Source organism: Sinocyclocheilus grahami, unplaced genomic scaffold, assembly GCF_001515645.1.
Source record: "Sinocyclocheilus grahami isolate Dianchi unplaced genomic scaffold, SAMN03320097.WGS_v1.1 scaffold1747.1, whole genome shotgun sequence".
Taxonomy (NCBI): Eukaryota; Metazoa; Chordata; class Actinopteri; order Cypriniformes; family Cyprinidae; genus Sinocyclocheilus; species Sinocyclocheilus grahami.
In genome coordinates this window covers 96,222-116,120 of record NW_015506926.1, presented here as the reverse complement: position 1 = coordinate 116,120, position 19,899 = coordinate 96,222, and the positions used below count along the sequence as shown (strand labels likewise).

The 19,899-nt window shown below is 38.2% G+C and overlaps 1 protein-coding gene and 1 pseudogene across 1 annotated transcript; one reads left to right on the top strand and one right to left on the bottom strand.

Annotated features, from left to right (window-relative positions):
* Nucleotides 1-2: 2 nt before the first annotated feature.
* Nucleotides 3-11,048, bottom strand: LOC107572413 (calphotin-like). The gene is made up of 6 exons (XM_016258845.1): nt 10,673-11,048; nt 10,346-10,406; nt 9,595-9,694; nt 7,457-8,245; nt 5,731-6,801; nt 3-522 (listed from the first exon to the last, which is right to left on the bottom strand). Exons 2-6 carry the CDS (start codon nt 10,388-10,390, stop codon nt 362-364), a joined length of 2,166 nt encoding a protein of 721 aa, XP_016114331.1. The 5' UTR covers nt 10,391-10,406; nt 10,673-11,048; the 3' UTR covers nt 3-361.
* Nucleotides 11,049-12,418: 1,370 nt separating this feature from the next.
* LOC107572407 (tRNA (guanine-N(7)-)-methyltransferase non-catalytic subunit wdr4-like) lies at nt 12,419-19,800 on the top strand (annotated as a pseudogene).
* Nucleotides 19,801-19,899: the final 99 nt, after the last annotated feature.

The following is a 19,899-nucleotide window of genomic DNA, read 5'->3' as shown; positions in this document are numbered from 1 at the left end:
GTCATTTCGAAATGGTTGGAACTGGATCATGTTAGTCTCACATTTGAATTAATGTAGGAAATACAGCGTTTCAACCATTTGCCAATTTAATGTTAGAAGTACACTACCCTCCTTTATTAATAAAGTCAAGGCAAGCGTAGTCTCATTAGAATAAAGTGTCAATTGAGATGAACACCATTCAAATACTGTAGAAGACAACAGCAACAAATAACTTTAGATATACTCGGTCTCAGCGAAATCATTTTATTTCCATAATTATAGAATTCTAGCATAAAGCTTGCGATTTGCCAGTAAATCATCTGAGGAACAATGAACATGGGGAAGAAACAGGGTTGTGTACAAAGGTAGCAATACCACAGGCTCAGTGTCCGGGTGAGGATCGGCCTGAGGAAGGCTGGGGCAGACGGTATTTAGACAGATCTACATCCACATCAGCAAAGGTGTACATGTTGTAGAGGTGGTGCTGCAGGTTCTTGTACGTGGTGTTGTCAAAGGGTTCAGGCTCTGGCTCTGGGGCTTGTTCTGAGGAAATCAATAATGTACGAGATTAAATGCAAGACATGTGGAACTGGGAAAAAAATAATCACACAAAATGCATCCGACAGCAACTGAAAGACAAGAAGTTGTTTCAGGAAAAAAGCCCAAACAATGAGTACCGTGCCCAAGGAACAAGTGAATGAACATTTCTTTTAGATTGGAAGATAATCTTGAATGAAAATATTTGCGCAAGGAGAAATCAAAGTAAAAATTCATGCTGAGTAAGTTTTTTACAAAGTGATCATAGAAGGAAGAACCGAGGAAGAGTCTTCCTGTTAATTCCTCACTCTTCAAAAGGATTTCGGATTTGAATCTTCACACTTTGATGGTGTTACAGTAATCACTTTCAATCCACAGGTGGTCCTTTACATAAAAGGTGTGAGGGGCCTCTAGCTTTTTACCTAGACTACAGACGTCTGACTAATTAATCATTTTCCATTTCACCCACTACAGCTCAAGTCAATCAAACTTTAAAATAAACCAGATGCTTCTAAAGACAGGATCTTTCCACATTACTCTATTATTTTGCTCAGTTTTTACCATAAATGTTATAAAACAACATTATATCACCCAATAGTTGTAATAAAACACTTAAGAGCTACAGCATAACTACACAAACTGATAAATCAGTTTAAAAACTCTAGATCTACAGTACTATTTTGAAATGAGTTATACTACAAAGCAGAAGTAAGATGAAGTATTAATAGAAGCCATTTTAAACCTTAACCAAAGGAACAATCAGTCCAGGTAGATGCATCCATTTGCAGTCATGCAAATAGGTAAAAAAAGAACTTAATAAGAAAAGCAAATGTAATGCAAATGCATAATGAAGATTAAAAGTTGCAAAGCCATTTGAGCAAAGCCTTTGTGCAAAAGCAATCCCACTGCTGCCATGAAAAGGTTTTAGTGTTAAATAAATGGTAAGAGAAATGTGTTTCTGTGATGTGACGGATCCAGAGAAAGAAACTGAGTAAGGATGTGTGGTGTACCCTTAGGTGTTTCCATAACATTCGTCTCAGCCCGAGCGTCTACAGCATCAGCGGCCGGCCACAGGTGCAGGGTCTACCAGCTCTTCTGAAGGGGCTGCCGGCGTTCCTGCCTCAGCTTTGGATGATGCATCCTCAGGCTTAGCTGCAACATCTCCAGGAGCCTCAGGAGCTGCTCCATGACTAGCTTCAACAGCGGTTTTGGCTACTTCTTCAGGACTAGGTTCTGTAGGGGCTTCTGGGACAACTTCTGCAGAAACTTTGACAGCATCTTCAGCTTTGATTTCTGGTTCCTTTTCAACAACAATCTCCTCCGTAAACGCCTTTTTAACATCTGTTGCGGTGTCCACTCTCTTGTCAGGAGTGTCAGCTGTAATTGATTCACTGGACACTTCTGGAATTGCTTCAGTTGTGGAGGGAGATAATATAGGGGCAGGATCAATAAGGGTCTCATCCAATTCGTCTGGTTTAGCACTTGGTGCAGGACCCTCGTCTGGTTTTGCTTTAGTCACAGTTTCAGCATTTTCTTGAGCTTCTCCAACTGAGGCAGATTCAGGCTTTGCTTCCTTATCTGCAACAGCTACTTCAATCGTCAGACCAGGAGATTTCTTCTGTGCTGCTTTCTCTCCAGACTCGACTGGTGTTTCAGTCTTTGGCTTCTCATCATCAGAATCAGAGTCTGAATCAGAATCACTGGAGGATGAGGATGAAGAAGAGCTATCGTCTTCATCTTTCTGGCCTTCTGGCTCAACATCTGAGGCCTTACTTGCTTCACTTCCTGTAGTGACTTCAATAGTAGGAGGGACTTCAGTGATCTCTTCAGCTGCTGCCGTATCAGCAACTTGACTGCCAGCTGTCGTCTCATTTGCAGCAGCTGTGGACACAGCCTCAGTGGTTTCAGACTCACCTAAAGCTATGTCTTTGGGAAGAAATCCTGTGGCAGACAGCTTAGAAGGGAAGGCAACTGCGGGCTTGTAGGCTAGAAGAGAAGCCCTCTCATCGGCCTCTATGGCTGAGGAAATGGCAAATGGGATAAATTACATGAGATTGTTTTTAGTTTATTACATTTGAGAAACCCTCCTGTTCAATGTAACCATTAAACCCAGCAAACACCACAAGAAAACCTTGCACACCCTGTCAAAGTCCCTTGCCTGAATGTGGAAAGACCAAAATATGTTTGCTTTGCGCTTCAATAAAATAATTCATATCACTAATAAAGTCTTGCAAAAATGTAGACTGTAGAAAGAATGCAGAAAACAGGCTAAAACTGCATTTTTCAGGCTAGTCCATCTAATGAGCAATATTGCTAGTCCATTGTTGAGCAATAATTTAATTTAAAGTGTCTTTAAGTCCTTGTCTGTAATTCTAGAAGCCACCTACACAAACGTTAAGATGTTTGGGGTATGTTTTTTTTTCTAAAAAGAAATGAATACTTTTGTTCTGCAAGAATGATCAAATGTGATGGTAAAGACGTGTGCGATGTTACAAAATTTCTTATTTCATCATTCCACTCATCAAAGAATCCTGAAAATATTAAGCAGAGTAACTATAGACTGGAGTAAATGCTGCTGAAAATTCAGCTTTACCATCACAGAAATAAATACAATTTTATAATATATTAAAAAAAGTGTTCTTAAATTGTTATAATATTTCAGAATATTACCTTTTACTGTATTTTGATCAAATAAATGAGCTTAAAAGAGTGAGCATAAGAAACTTATTTCAAAAGCATAAAAAAAAAATCTTACCAGACCCAAACTTTTGTAGTAGTGCATATTCTAGTGTACTACTAAAAGATGAAATAATTATCTTTTACCAAATATACAGTTTTAAAATGTACAAATAATTCCAAGAAACATACCTATATCATCTTGCATTCAAGGGCGTATACAAATTTTGCATGTCCAATACAATGCTCTCTTGAATGACAATGTGTCCCTTTCCCTAAATTATAAATACCTGCCATCACAGACTAGTAACAAATCAAGGCTGTGACAAAAAAAAAAAAGAAAAAGAAAAAAAAAGGAATGTGTCCTGCACCAAACAAATTCCTTAAAATCATTACTTTACACATTAAACGTACAACAGAATTGTCTGTAAAAATGTCACCTTCAATAGTAAAAGCATCGATGAATCCCTTCACCAAAGATAGTCATCTTTTGAGGAAATTTGTGTACTTTTAAAAGCTACAATGCTCTCTTGAATGACAATGTGTCCCTTTCCCTAAATTATAAATACCTGCCATCACAGACTAGTAACAAATCAAGGCTGTGACAAAAAAAAAAAGAAAAAGTAAAAAAAGGACAAGCTCTTCAATATGTCCTGCACCAAACAAATTCATTAAAATCATTACTTTACACATTAAATGTACTACAGAATTGTCTGTAAAAATGTCACCTTCAATAGTAAAAGCATCGATGAATCCCTTCACCAAAGATAGTCATCTTTTGAGGAAATTTGTGTACTTTTAAAAGCAATTAATATAACTGCATGGGCTCACATTGTATGTCCTCAACAAGTTCAGCCAAAAGTAAATGATGCTTTTGAAAGCACATGTCTTTGGAAAGCATGAGGGTGAAAGGATGGGATCTAGTGATCTAATCCAGAGGCTAAGGGCCTGTCCAAAAACACACACTTATGGTCTTGGCCACTTGAGAGCATGTGCAGGTGACAGGAAGTAAGTGCGCAGGACTGTCCCAAGTCTAAAAAATGCCAAAAGCTCAGTGCCCTTAATGCACACCAAACCCACACTATACTTAATACCAACATTCGTCATGGTCAGGAACTCAAATGCCCCAAAATCTTGAGAAAATGAGAAAAACTTTACAGTGTCAGTTAAATTAACTGGGTATTACATATAACTTGGTAGCAAAACATAAAAGTGTTGCTGCTGTTGCACATTGCATTGGTGCAGAAATGAGTACGTGTAGTTTGCAAAATGTTTGCATTTATGACTGCCTTTCTTCAGTAGAACATAAAAGACTATATTTTGAAGAATGTCCATAACCAAACTGGTACCTGTTTTGGTATTTTTTTCCATACAACAGAAGTCAATGGGAATCGAAACTGCTTGGTTACCAATATATTTTATTTTGGGTGAAATGACACGAGGGTGAGTAAATGATGACATAATTTTTGGGTGACCTATCCCTTTAATTAGAAGCATCACAATCCAAATTTGTCTCGTCTGTTACATATAAGGATATTTGAACAGACATTCATTAGTTTATTTTGCAAAATATAGATCAAAATGTGCAAATATAGCTCTGTAAAACGTGACTTGCATTTTTACAACACTATGCTGTAAGTCTGTCTCATCAGCTAATCGCATGTTTTACACACCCTTGCAGTCATCACGCCCACTTGAACACTTGGGCTAAATACAGGAAATACGTCATGTAACTACACTCATGTAAGTACAAAGACAACAAGTGTGGGTATTGAGACAGGCCCTAAGAATGGCAAAAGGTGCAAAATGGCTAAAATCACCTACAGCACCTCAAAGCACAAATATTAATAATTAGACACATAATCATGCTGTTTATAGCATTCATGCTATAGTATAGTATGTGAACATCACACAAACAGGACATTAAGGATGTATGGAAAGAAAAAGCATGCCCTTACTCTTACTTGAAGCCTTTGCCTTCTTATCTCTGCCCCAGCTTAGAAAATGAATATAGCCTTGAATGAGTAACTTGAGTCTACTTTTCTCCTGTGATATTGTGGAGAAGCAATTAGGGGTGTCACTGTTTCTAAAGATAGTGTTCTGTTGTCACAGTTTTGGTACAGTTTAGTAAAAAAGAATTTCCAACCCATTGGATTTTAAGTAAGGTAATTCACTTAAACTTGATCTAAAAGTAGATGCCTCATTGCTGCAGGATAAACTGCATCAGTAATACAGAGAATTAAAGTTTTATACACATTTATATTTCAAGGGCTTTGTTCGGTTGTTGTTTTTATGAACCGTTTCACCCCTAAATGCTCTTTGCATGTATGCTATGAACTAACACATATGCAATGACAAAAGCTAATGACACATTGTAATATATCTGTAACTGTATACAAAAGGGTAAATGCATTGTAATAATATCTTTACCATTAGCATTACAAATTTGCATATAAACCTGTAACCGAAAAAACTGCTGTCAAAATTTTGGGTTTATCCCAATATATGAAAGGGGGTTATAGGGGATATGGTGTGTACCCTCAGGTGTCTCCACAACTTCTGCTGCAACTTCAGAGGCATCTGTGATCACAGGGGCAGGATCTATCAGCTCTTCAGCAGGGGCTGCCTCTGCAAACACCTCAACAGGGGCAGATTCTGCAACTACTTCAGTGATAGCCTCTACAACTGGGGCAGCTTCGGCCACAACTTCTGCAACTACTTCACTGACAGCTTCTACAACTTCAGCAACTGCTTCTTGGACAGGGGCTTCTTCTGTAGGTACATCTTCACAGGCTGGAGCAGCAGGGGCTTCAGGAGCCGCAGTTTCAGCTGCAGGGGATGCCGTTTCAGCAATGGTTTCTGAAGGGGTAACTGTGGCTTCAGGTGTAGGCGCAATGGCTTCAGCTGCAGGTGCAACAGCTTCGGCTGTGGGAGCAACGGCTTCAGCTGCAGGGGTGGCTTCGACTGCTGGGACAGCGGCTTCTACTGTGGGGGCAATGGCTTCAGCTGCAGGAGCAACGGCTTCAACTGCAGGGGCAGCAGCTTCAACTGTGGGAGCAGCGGCTTCAACTGCAGGGGTGGCTTCGACTGTTGGGACAGCGGCTTCTACTGCGGGGGCAATGGCTTCAACTGCAGGGGTGGCTTCGACTGCTGGGACAGCGGCTTCTACTGCGGGGGCAATGGCTTCAACTGCAGGGGTGGCTTCGACTGCTGGGACAGCGGCTTCTACTGCGGGGGCAATGGCTTCAACTGCAGGGGTGGCTTCGACTGCTGGGACAGCGGCTTCTACTGCGGGGGCAATGGCTTCAACTGCAGGGGTGGCTTCGACTGCTGGGACAGCGGCTTCTACTGCGGGGGCAATGGCTTCAACTGCAGGGGTGGCTTCGACTGCTGGGACAGCGGCTTCTACTGCGGGGGCAATGGCTTCAACTGCAGGGGTGGCTTCGACTGCTGGGACAGCGGCTTCTACTGCGGGGGCAATGGCTTCAACTGCAGGGGTGGCTTCGACTGCTGGGACAGCGGCTTCTACTGCGGGGGCAATGGCTTCAACTGCAGGGGTGGCTTCGACTGCTGGGACAGCGGCTTCTACTGCGGGGGCAATGGCTTCAACTGCAGGGGTGGCTTCGACTGCTGGGACAGCGGCTTCAACTGCGGGGGCAACATCTTTAGCTGCAGAAGCAACGGCTTCACCTGTGGGGGCAGTGGCTTCAACTGTGGGGGAAGCGGCTTCGACTGCAGGGGCAATGGCTTCAGCTATGGGAGCAGTGGCTTCAACTGCAGTGGCAGTTACAACTGGTTCAGGTGCAGGGGCAGCAACAGATGCAGCTTCTGTAGAGGCAGCAGCAACTGAAGCTGCAACCTCTTTCTTGGGGAATTCCACATATGATCTGTGCTGGACAAGTTTTTCTAAATCGAAGTACGTTTTTGATGCTGCTTTTTCTAGGATGGAGGGGGAAGGAGGGCACAAATAGAAATGTAATGATTTGCTTCATCATGTGACATTATCAGGCTGAATGGAGACCGCTAAATTCATCATACAGCAAAATAACTTACCCAGTTTCTTCAACAATTAGGTGCAGATGATATAGCCTGACTTATGTACATCACATTTGAACTATGGCTAATTAAAAAATGTATCTGATAGGAAAAGTAACCTAAACATTTCACATTCAGTAAACCACATTTTGATAAATATTATATATATACACATACATACACACATACAGTGGGGAAAAAATTTATTTGATCCTCTGCTGGGCTTCAACTGCAGGGGTGGCTTCGACTGCTGGGACAGCGGCTTCTACTGCGGGGGCAATGGCTTCAACTGCAGGGGTGGCTTCGACTGCTGGGACAGCGGCTTCTACTGCGGGGGCAATGGCTTCAACTGCAGGGGTGGCTTCGACTGCTGGGACAGCGGCTTCTACTGCGGGGGAAATGGCTTCAACTGCAGGGGTGGCTTCGACTTCTGGGACAGCGGCTTCTACTGCGGGGGCAATGGCTTCAACTGCAGGGGTGGCTTCGACTGCTGGGACAGCGGCTTCTACTGTGGGGGCAATGGCTTCAACTGCAGGGGGGGCTTCGACTGCTGGGACAGCGGCTTCTACTGCGGGGGCAATGGCTTCAACTGCAGGGGTGGCTTCGACTGCTGGGACAACGGCTTCTACTGCGGGGGTGGCTTCGACTGCTGGGACAGCGGCTTCTACTGCGGGGGCAATGGCTTCAACTGCAGGGGTGGCTTCGACTGCTGGGACAGCGGCTTCAACTGCGGGGGCAACATCTTTAGCTGCAGAAGCAACGGCTTCACCTGTGGGGGCAGTGGCTTCAACTGTGGGGGAAGCGGCTTCGACTGCAGGGGCAATGGCTTCAGCTATGGGAGCAGTGGCTTCAACTGCAGTGGCAGTTACAACTGGTTCAGGTGCAGGGGCAGCAACAGATGCAGCTTCTGTAGAGGCAGCAGCAACTGAAGCTGCAACCTCTTTCTTGGGGAATTCCACATATGATCTGTGCTGGACAAGTTTTTCTAAATCGAAGTACGTTTTTGATGCTGCTTTTTCTAGGATGGAGGGGGAAGGAGGGCACAAATAGAAATGTAATGATTTGCTTCATCATGTGACATTATCAGGCTGAATGGAGACCGCTAAATTCATCATACAGCAAAATAACTTACCCAGTTTCTTCAACAATTAGGTGCAGATGATATAGCCTGACTTATGTACATCACATTTGAACTATGGCTAATTAAAAAATGTATCTGATAGGAAAAGTAACCTAAACATTTCACATTCAGTAAACCACATTTTGATAAATATTATATATATACACATACATACACACATACAGTGGGGAAAAAATTTATTTGATCCTCTGCTGATTTTGTAAGTTTGCTCGCTTACAAAGAAATGAAGGGTCTGTAATTTTTATGGTAGGTTTATTTTAACGGATAGACACAGAATATCAACCCAAAAATCCAGAAAAAAACATTATATAAAGATTATTCTAGAATTACTAAAGCTAAAAGGCTACATATTCTCATATTACAATTATTTTAAAGTAGCGACATGTAACTGTCCTGAATCAGATGACAACTGTTCACACTATATATTTGAATTTGTGGTCAAACATGATCAAACTGTGGTACCAGCACATAATCATCATGATTATTATTAAGACTAATAATACATATTATTATTAATATTATTTATTTATTTATTTATAATGTTCAGCACAAAACATGTTTTGTTCAGCTTTTATTTTCAACAAGAAGTCACTTGTTGGATTATTGGCTTCACCAGATTCTATTGAATGAACAGAGGGAGTGGCTTCATGAACGCATTCATGCAGTGCATTCTTTAACTCCAAATGTCAGGGTGACATATATAAGTAGTTAGGACATCCACATATAGCACTAAGCATATCTGCCGGTACAACAACATGACAAGCCCTTTCTCAAGCCCTCTGCCACCTCTAACCTCAAAGGAACATAGAACAGTAACAATTATGGATCACAGGTCATTACGTTATCTTCAAGAACTCCATGTGACCAGTTTTACTTGTTTAAAAATGCCCACAGAGAATACAACAGAATTCTCTTTATATTATAATCAACATTCCATCTTTGTGTCTTTATTAACAATACAGACGTGGGCCTGTTTCATGTAATATAACATTTATTTCTTACTTAAAGTTACTTTTTTTTTTTTATCGCAATGCTCACACTCAACAAACTAATTGAAGTTGCATAGAACATTCTTCAGCAGACCTATGCTAATTTCTATTAAACCACTGTCAAACCCATTTATTTTCTGGTGTCAGTTCAAGCCTCTATAAATCTAATCGTTTATGTACTGAAAATGCAATATATACAAAATGATTGTGACATAAATAGATTTTTTTTTTTTTTACCTTTGTTGGACTTTTTGGACTTCTTGCTGTCCCCAGATTTGGAGCTGAAAGCTACAGCAGGAGCTCTTCTGATGGAACTCAAGCCCTCCGTCTGCAGACACTAACAACAAGAGACACACAAAAACAACACAGATTTTTTTTTTAAACGCAGCAAATCCCGATGAATAATCACAACCACCATTGTGCAGTTATATTTACACCACTGAACGCTGTTTGCTGTGGTCTCAAAAAAAAATGTACCTGCAAAAAGTACATAGTGTTCTCATGGAAAGTCTGCGAGTTGACAAACACTTTCAGTTTTTCCAGTGGATATTCAAACAAATAATTTTCGGCGATTTTAGGAACACTTTATAAAAATAAAAACATAGGTAAAAAATTAAAAACATAAAAAAATAAAAAAGAGAAGAAGAAAAAAACACTAACATTTTTTTTTTTGAAACGCACCATTTTAGATGCAGATGCATAAAATCTGATCCACGTTGGGTAAATGCACTTATTAAATACCAGGAATATTTTCATGTAAATAATAAGTCGTGCGTGTAAATTCAGCACAAAGAAGGGATTCATGCGTCGAGTCTGGGTGGATTAAATGCTTCAGTGCTTTAACATTCGAGCAGCGTTAGCTTGTGTTCACAATAGGACTCTGACTGCCCAATTTCACACGTTTAAATAATACGAGCTAGAATATATATAAATGCACTATAATATGCATGCATATTTCTTAACAAATGTCGAAACAACGGTGGATTACCCTGAGAGATCCGAGTCGTCCTACCCTGAGCAAAGAGGCTGCCATCTTTACCGCAGAAACCCTATGAAGAAAAAACAGCTGCATGAATCAATGTGCATAAAGTGTGATCGTACATATTTAACATCGTCAATTTAAAGTTCGTGCAGCTACTGTTTAGAAAATTGTTACTTCATAATTTGCACGAAATCAGATCTGTTCTGTATTACTATTATTATTATATATACAGCACATAGCACAGATATAGAAAATGCAATAGCTCACATTGACAGTGATCAGTGTTTGTTATGCACATCATTTACAATATCCAACAAGAAAAAGGAAAATGACCTAGATGAGATGTGTTGTGTGTTTTGTGCCACTGCATCCTATACAGTTACCTGACTGTGACAAATCTTTAAATCACAGCTCTACTTTGAGGAAGTCTTCACAAACAGCAGCTACTAAACTCATGAAAGATCGTAGCAAAGTAAAAAGAAGTGTTGCATGTAATGTTACTGAAGCGCACGCCCTTGCATAAAGCACACGCCCCCTCCTGATAATGTCCGATACATCGAGGTGTTATTGTTTTTACCTTGTTTTACATTGTTTTACATTGTAAGTTATCAAGTTAAATAGAATACTAATACATCTTTGTAATATCACTGAAGCGTTATTGGTAGCGAAAGTGTGTCAATAGCATCAGGTCTTCTTCGGTACACTCTTTATGGCGATCCCTGACTAGGTGAGGTAGCTGTATTTGAGACTGAAGCATTGTATGGCAAGCCGTTTTGACTTTTATTCATTCTCAGGATATGAATTCTTGATATCAACAATTACATTTTTACTAGTTAAAATGTTCATTCTTGATATCAGGAATTAGATTTCTACTAGTAACAAATGCTATTTTTGATATCAGCAACTACATTTCCACTAGTGACAATGTTCATTTCTGATATCGTAAAATGTATTTCTGATATCAACAATTGGGAGGGTAATTTCTGATATCTAAAATGGCTTTCTTACTAGTAACAATCACATTCATGATATCAGAAATGAACATTGTCACTAGTGACAATTAAATTGTTGATATCAAGAATAGACGTCTGTACTAGTAACCACGTGATTTCTGATATCAAAAATAAAGGTTTTTACTAGTAAGAATTGTATTTCTGATATGTGAAATTGGAATTTCAACTAGTAAGAAATCAGTTCTTGATATCAACAATTGATTTTGAATGGCAGCCTATGGTGACATTTAACTAGTGAAAATACAATTACAGATATCAAGAATTATAGTTTTTACTAGTTGAAAAGTAATTGTTGATATCAAGAATTAACATTGTTACTAGTGGAAATGTAGTTGCTGATATCAAAAATAGCATTTGTTACTAGTAGAAATCTAATTCCTGATATCAAGAATGAACATTTTAACTAGTAAAAATGTAATTGTTGATATCAAGAATTCATATCCTGAGAATGAATAAAAGTCAAAACGGCTTGCCATAGCATTGGTGTGTTTGACGTTGATATTAGACAGATATTTATTGAAAAACTTCAATAAATTCTTAGTGGATGAGTATAATTGTATACAAAAGGGCTTATCTGAAAAGCATTTAAACGTAGACCTGAACACACATCGCAGTTTATCTGTTTTAGTCGTCCTCTGTGTGTTGAAACGCATAAAGTCTCTAGCAGCGCCGAGGCCAGCTAGGGACCGTCTACAAAGTACACGGAAAGGATAAAACGATGAATGTTTTCCCACCGGGATGTTTTTTACAATTAACACAACAAGAGCAATTTGTGCACCAAGCTCTTTGAAAGATATAAAGACAAACACTTATAACGCTCACTTGAATTTAAATAAGAAATATTGTAAACAAGATATGTGATAGTGGTTATACTATTAATACATATATTAAACCAATAAATAAATGAATACACTCTTCTGTATTAACCTCATGTCTTTGTACGAACATTTCTATATTTGTTTTAGTCACAGAACTATAACAGAAAACAGGGTATTGAAATTGAACAATTAAGACAAAGCTGGCAAAGAGTGTTGTTTTGCAGTTAAGTTTTTAATACACAACTTCAATGGGTGAGTCTTGTTACAGATTAGACAAACATTTTGATGGGGGTTTAAGCCACAAAACGGTAATAGAACACATACTATAGAAAGTTAAACCAATACATAGTTTAAAATAAATACAATCTTCTACCTCAGTTTCAAAGGCTGTGTCTTGCTACAGACTTCTTAAAGAACATTTTGCAGTTGCTTTCGTTGTCAAAAGAGATCAGAAGTCATGTTATTGACACTCAAAATTCACTTGCGAAACCTTCCAAAGAGTCACCAGTATTACTGACCCCTAGAGGAAGATACTGCAGTAGTTTTGACTTGAGTTTTGAATTCAAACCTTTAAAATTCATTTAAAATCAATACAGTCTTCTATTTCAACTTCAAAAGGTGTGTCTTGTTACTGGTTTCTAGAAGAATATTTTAATGTTGGTTTTAGTCAGAGAAATATGAGAGAAAACATTCAACTGAAACTGCATAGCCAAGTAAACGGTTTATTAAGCTGATCAATAAATGCATCAATTAGTTCTATTATCGAGCTCATTTTCAAAGGGTCCATTTGGTTTGGTTTGTATGTTTGTTTTAAAAAAAGAACACTTTAATGTTTTGTAAGAGGGATCGCACAAAATGCATGTAATTTTTTTAGTACGATATTTTGCATCAACGATGTTTACATATAGTCCACAAGACAAAATAATAGCTCAATTATGCTAGAAGCTTCAGAAGAAACCCAGATGTTTCCCAGAAGACACAATTAGTACAGTTTACCCAGAGTCTGTGAGACCTGCACTGTAAACAAAAATTCTGTAGTTTTTACAAAATAAATTTGGCAGCTGTGGTTGCCAGAATAATTTTGTAAAAAATACAGGAAAACTGTAAACACATTTACGGCCAAAAACTGTAAATGTTACCGCTCAATCCTTACATTTCAATAGCTTTTGCTGTGTTGCAGTTTCGCAAATAAAACCAGCATGTAAATGTTGTTCCATGAACCAGTAACACGACACAACCCTTAGAATTGGGACAGAAGAGCGTATTTATTAGAAATGAATAGATGTATTTGTTGCCATTTCAATATCGTGCGTTGTGTTATAGTTCTGTGCATGAGACCAGCATGTAAATGTTGTTCTGTGAATCAGTAACAAGACAAACTCTTTAAAGTTTACTACATGTCAGACTTTGTGTATTTTTTATTTATTTATTCACATTTCTTAAAGGGGTCATATGATGCTTTTTTAAAGATCATTATTTTGTGTATTTGGTGTAACTGAATATGTTGACATGCTTTAATGTTCAAAAAACACATTATTTTTCAAATACTGTACATTATTGTAGGTCCTCTATGCCCCGCCTCTCTCAAACGCTTCATTTTCTACAAAGTCCCTCCTTCCGACAAGCGCAGTCTGCTCTGATTGGCCAGCTGACCCAGTGCATTGTGATTGGCCGAACACCGCAAGCACTCGTCGGAAATATAACGCCCCATACCATAAGCGCGAGCTTCATCTTTCAAAATAAATGTAAAGACAGAGCCTGAAAGGGGAACAGAGTCTCGTGACAGACACAGTGATGAATATGTGTTTGCAGTACACAAGCCACGGTTAAGACAGCTGACTCCACTGTGATGTGTCTCGCTCGCGCTCTCTCTCTCTCTCTCTCGCGCGCCGCGCACGCTCGCCACACACACACAATGCGCAAAACTCCGCATTTGAACAGTCAATAGCAAATACTTAAACTAATAACAAAACAGTAGCTGATTCAGAAGAGCCAGATTGTCAGGGTTCCTCAAATCTTGCCCTGGAGGGCCAATGCGCTGCAGAGTTTAGCTCCAACCCTGATCAAACTCACCTACCTGTGATTTTCTAATGATCCTGAAGACATTGATTAGCATGCTCAGGTGTGTTTGATTAGGGTTAGAGCTAAACTCTGCGGGAAAGAGGATCTCGTGGGCCAGATTTGAGGATCCCTGATTTAGATGGAATAATTGTGTTTTTTGCTCTTCGTTTTGCACTTTGCAGACGGTCCCTATCCTGCACTTTTACATTATAAGGTCTATCTGTTACAATACCTTAAATCAGATTAAAACAAATAAAACACATTGTGTGTTCTTTTCTACATTTGAAAAAAATTATAACACATTATTTTTCTGGTCATTGTGCTAAATCGTTAAAGAACTATTGAAGATTTCCGAGGAAGAGTACATTTATAGGAAATTAATTGATGTATTTGTTCACATTTTAATATCATGTGTTGTCTTATATCTGTGAATAAAACCAACATCTACATGTTTGTTTAGGGACCACTCACAAGACACACCCTTTGAAGTTAAGATAGAAGGGCGTATTTACTTTACATTGATTGATGTATTCGTTGACATTTCAATATCACGTGCTGTGCTATAGTTTTGTGAATAAAACCAACATTTAAATGTTCGTAAATGAACCAATAACAAGACACACCCTTTGAAATCGAGATGGAATACTGTATGTTTTAAAAATTAATGTGTTAACAGATTCAAATTTAATTCAGTAGCGTGCATCCTGATTTACATATGATAGTAAAAAATGACTGTAAATATTGTTCTTTGAACAAGTAACAAGACACACCTCTTGAAGTTTAGATATCAAACTGTGTGCATTCTAAATTAAGTTATTTAAACTTCTGAATGTCAAACTTGGTCAAAACAAGTGCAATATCGTCCTCTAGGGGGCAGTAAACTGCACAATCTTTGTGATGCTTTGCAAGCTTTTTCTCAATTGTTCCATTTCAATAACTTTTGTTGTGCTATAGTTCTGTGAATAAAACCAACATCTAAATGTTCTTGTATGAACCAGTAATAAAACGCAGCCCATAGATTATAGGGTCTGACAAATGTCAAACCTCAAACGTCGAACCAACTTTATATCGGTAGTCATCACTAAGTGATTAAACTACATGATTTTCATAAACTGTTACCTGGGATTTTGCACATATCAGTACTGTACTGCAAGTTCTCAAGTCCATTTGCATCATCATATTGCACTGTAGTTTCTATACTTTACTCTTCCCGTTCTGTTAGCTTAATGTTTAATTTAATTCAATTTAATTCAGTTTTTTCTTCTGTCCTCTGGAGCCTGTAGAAGCTGCATTTAATTGCCTATAATTATTGCTGCTTGCTTTATTGTTGTACCTTTGCTTAATACACTTTGACTTGAAATGTACCGCAAACTATTTGTGATAAATACACATTTTGGTATGCTGATTATGAAGATATAAAACACCAGTTTTATCTTGTCTTTTTGGTTGAATTCAAATTTGGCTGAAATTCAAATTGGTTGAATTCATAAAAGTAAAATGCCATAAAACATTTAGAAATGCTTTATTTTGACTTCGTGATTTTATTATGATTATGTTTTAAGAATCTATACATAAATGAATCAGGTGATAACAGCTGTGCTGATATCAGTACTGCAGGTTGATTGTGTTATTATTAAACATCAAAAATCTTTATATTAAACAGATCAGAGGACTTCAGCATTGATATTTTAGCATTAGCATATTTGATCATCTCTCAATATTGTCTATTTGCACCTTGTACTTGTTTTTTATTTTATTTTTATACTTGGCAAAAAAAGACAAAAGTTTGCTTTTCACATTTTTCTGATAGAGAGCCGTTTGTGTTCGATTGTGCCAAAGCTGAGAAAAAACCAAAGGAAGCTCATGGTGATGATAAAAGGTAACTTGAATATTTTTGTATGTTTCTTTTCTCTTTATGAGTTCTTTATCTGAGGGTTACGTCACAAGATGTAGAGGAAATATCTTGAAATGTATATTTGTGTATTGCAGTGGGGAAGGATCAGAGGAGAAGGACAGTGGCAGTGACAGGATTCTTGCATTTGCTGTGTCAGTGTCTGGGAAGCATGCAGCGCTCACTGATGACCACAAACGTCTTGTTCTCTTCTGTACTGAGCCATCGTGGCACTGCATTAGTACACGGTGACAACACAATCTCATTCCTAAACATGAAATGTACTCACCATCACTCGTATCAGTCCAGTATCACTTTCTCTCACATGGGGAACACACATATTTTTGAAGAATATGCTGAACAATTTAGGACTGACACATTTCTCTTTATTGAAAAATATCGCTAGTATACTAGTTTTTAAAATCATTTGAAACAGGTTTGGAACAACATAAGGATGAGTAAATGATGACATATTTTTTTCTTTTTGGGTGATCTGTTCCTTCAGTGCTAATTTCTCTGTAAGGCTCAGTGTAAGTCTATGATTGTCTTCTTCTAGGTGGGTTGTGCGGCGGTGCACGTCTCTTCTATTTACTCTACCCTAGGCTGAGGATGAAGTCTTTGTGGCTGATAAGTCTGTTGATGTTTATTCATTCTCTGTTCTGGAGCCACGCAAACCAGGAGAGCTGAAGCTGGGACATCTCTCCATGTTATTAGATGTGGTATGATATACATCAGCAGAACAGTGCTTTTCATTGGCAGTTTTCATTGTGAGAGTTAGTGCTGAAACCAAACAAAAAGATTAAAAGTTTAATATTTGATACTTTTGTATTTTCCTCTACAGACACTTTCTCCTGGTGATAAATATATCATAACAGCAGACTGAGATGAGAAGATCCGAGTGAGTTTCCGGCGGTCACCCTACATTATTCAGGCTTTCTGTCTAGGGCGCAGAGAGTAAGTGTGGACTGTGACAACCTCATATGTTGTTCTCACTTGTTCAAACATGTTTGTTTTCTCATGCAGATTTGTCAGTGCATTGCTTGTGCCTGCGGGACATCCTGACTGGCTTCTTTCTGATTCAGGAGTATGTGTTTTTCCAGTTTACCTTTATTGTTTTACTGTAATATTCTATTGGGATAGTGATTATAAGGGTGTTGTAAGTGTCTTAATGCGGTAGGACTGACATGGTTGTGTTCACAGGATGAAACAATGAAGGTTTGGCATTATGAGACTGGCCGGCGGTTACACAGCATTGACCTGAGGCAATTCACCCTTGAATCTGATAACACAGACACAGAAAAGTTGCCGTCCATTTGTTATCAATGAGCCATTCACGCACATAATACATATAATGTGTACTACAATCCCACAAAATTACATTATATATTAACCTAGATATAAGGGCTGTGGACCCCTGGGGTCTAGAGCTTTAACTTGTTTTTTAATTATTAAAACAAATAATTTAGATAATTTATACTTTATGTATCATATAATATATTATGTAATTTATGGTTGCCTTTGTTTTTTTGGTATGCAGAATTCACAATATTGCAGTGGCAATATTATTTGCAGGCGCTCAATCAGGGCTAGAAAGTGAGGTGGTGAATTCTCCAGGTAAAAGAAAATAAGTCTAGAGAAGACTGCTTTTAGGTACTTTTAAAATGTTATTTATAAATACAGATTTGTGCACAGTGAGTGTTTGACAAATCACAGCAATATGTACAATAAATCCTTTTTAAGAGAAAAAAAAAACATGAAGAATTGCATATTTTTTTGAGGGATGCAAACTATGAAGACATTTTTACTTGATGAAAATGCATAGAAAATCCACATTTTTTAATTAGTAATTTACAAACATCACTGCATGGTATATTCATTTATATATGAAAATATATAAATCAAAGTATCGTGATATTTTAACTACAAGAATATACATTAACGATGTAAAACGTGATGTTAGTTAATGATAACATTGAATGTTTTTATTAATGTTTCATTAAATTTCAAATTGAATTATCAAAATAATGTAAATTAATTAAAATGCTGGGGGGGTAATTAAACTGTAATGGAAGTTCTTTTTTACTATTTTCCCCTCAAGACATTTTTATTGAACTATTAACTTCTCAATTGTGGTTGGCTGATTAATTTAATATATCTACCTAGTTTGTGTTAATAAAAGAGTTTGAAAACAAACGGCTTTCTCATTATTACAGCAGAAATACTGGAAGAAATGTTTTAGCCTATGGTATATATGGAGGTGCCTTCAGTTATTGGGTTTTGACAACTCAAGCTCAGCAAGTTTAGAACCGCTGCTATAGTGTTTATTTCCATTCAGATCCAGGTGTGTATATTTTGTAATTGACCCCGATCTCTTTTAAAGAGACACTGTGACTATATTTCTTTCGGTCTTCAGAGGTTTGCTGTCTGCAGGATCATCAGCTCACCGGATGGACGACGTGTAGCTGTCCAGTGTGAGAGGTGTGTTTCATTTCTGCAGATTTCTGGTTATGTTCTCAGACATAACTGGACTCTGAGAGACTCTCAGTGACAACAACAGTGTTCTTTTGTTAAAATGGAAACACACAAGTCTTTAGAAAGTGTCTTTTACACACAAATCATACATTTAAATGGTTAAAATCATATCCTTATGTGTAGATTCCCCTCAGTTCAGCTCTTCACGGTGGATTCTGGGACAGAGGGGTGTCTGAGCCCTGCTGAGACTCTTGCTCTTCCTCATGCTCCTTGCGACATGACATTTGACTCACAGAGCCGGTTGTGGGTCTTACTGGAGACTGAAGACGTGAATGTTCTCCTGTATCGATACTCAGAGCAGCACTGGAAGGTACATACATGCTGTCATGTGGCTTTCTTTCCATGTTTTGAAGTCAACTCGGCTCCTGTGAACTCATCTTGCTTGTTTATAGCTGTGTGACTCAGAGACTCCTGAACTGAGGAGGGTCACTGAAGCATTACAAGCTCAGCGGGATGTCTTTAAAGGTAAGAAATCCGACAAATATTATAATGAAACAGAGTTCTTGAGTTGAGCACATAATTTACTTATAGACACCAATTCAGTTTTTATAAACACAAACTGTCCTGTCAAAATAATATGAAGGAAGATTAGAGAGAGAGAGAAAAAACACCAGAATGTCTAATGAAAAGGGTTAAATATGTATAAGTTAATCAAAGTGTATCTCAGGGGGGAAATGTATAAAATGACCCCTTAAACCTGTAAGGCCTGATATATTAAATAAAAGTCCATTCAGGTATCAAATATGATACAGTAGGCTTTATAGGGTTAATGTATCTCTAAAGCTCAGATTTTCTATTCTGAACACTTCATGCTTTGCACTTGTCCTCTGTTCACAGGTTCTGTGGGACTGGAGAGTCAGTTTAAGCACTTGTATAAGGTGAACTTTGACAACATGGCATCATATTTGCAGAAGAAACAGGAAAGACTAGAACAGGAGAGTAAGAAGAGAGCCGCAGTAAACGGCTCTAAACCCAGTAAGAGAAGTAAGACGGAGAGCGGCCCTGTACCTCAAAGCACCAGCTGAGAGGACGTTCTTATTTTAATTTCTGCTTTTTTGTCATGTTTGTATAATTATACAGTTCTTTTTGTTAATTGACAATGATTATATGACTTTTTTATTCATTCAGTAAAGCCTTTCAGTTTAAACTACTTGGTCTCTTGGTTTTCTGAACGGAAAGGTCCGCTATACTTTCAGTCCCGCTTACAGGTGCATCTCAATAAATTAGAATGTCGTGGAAAAGTTC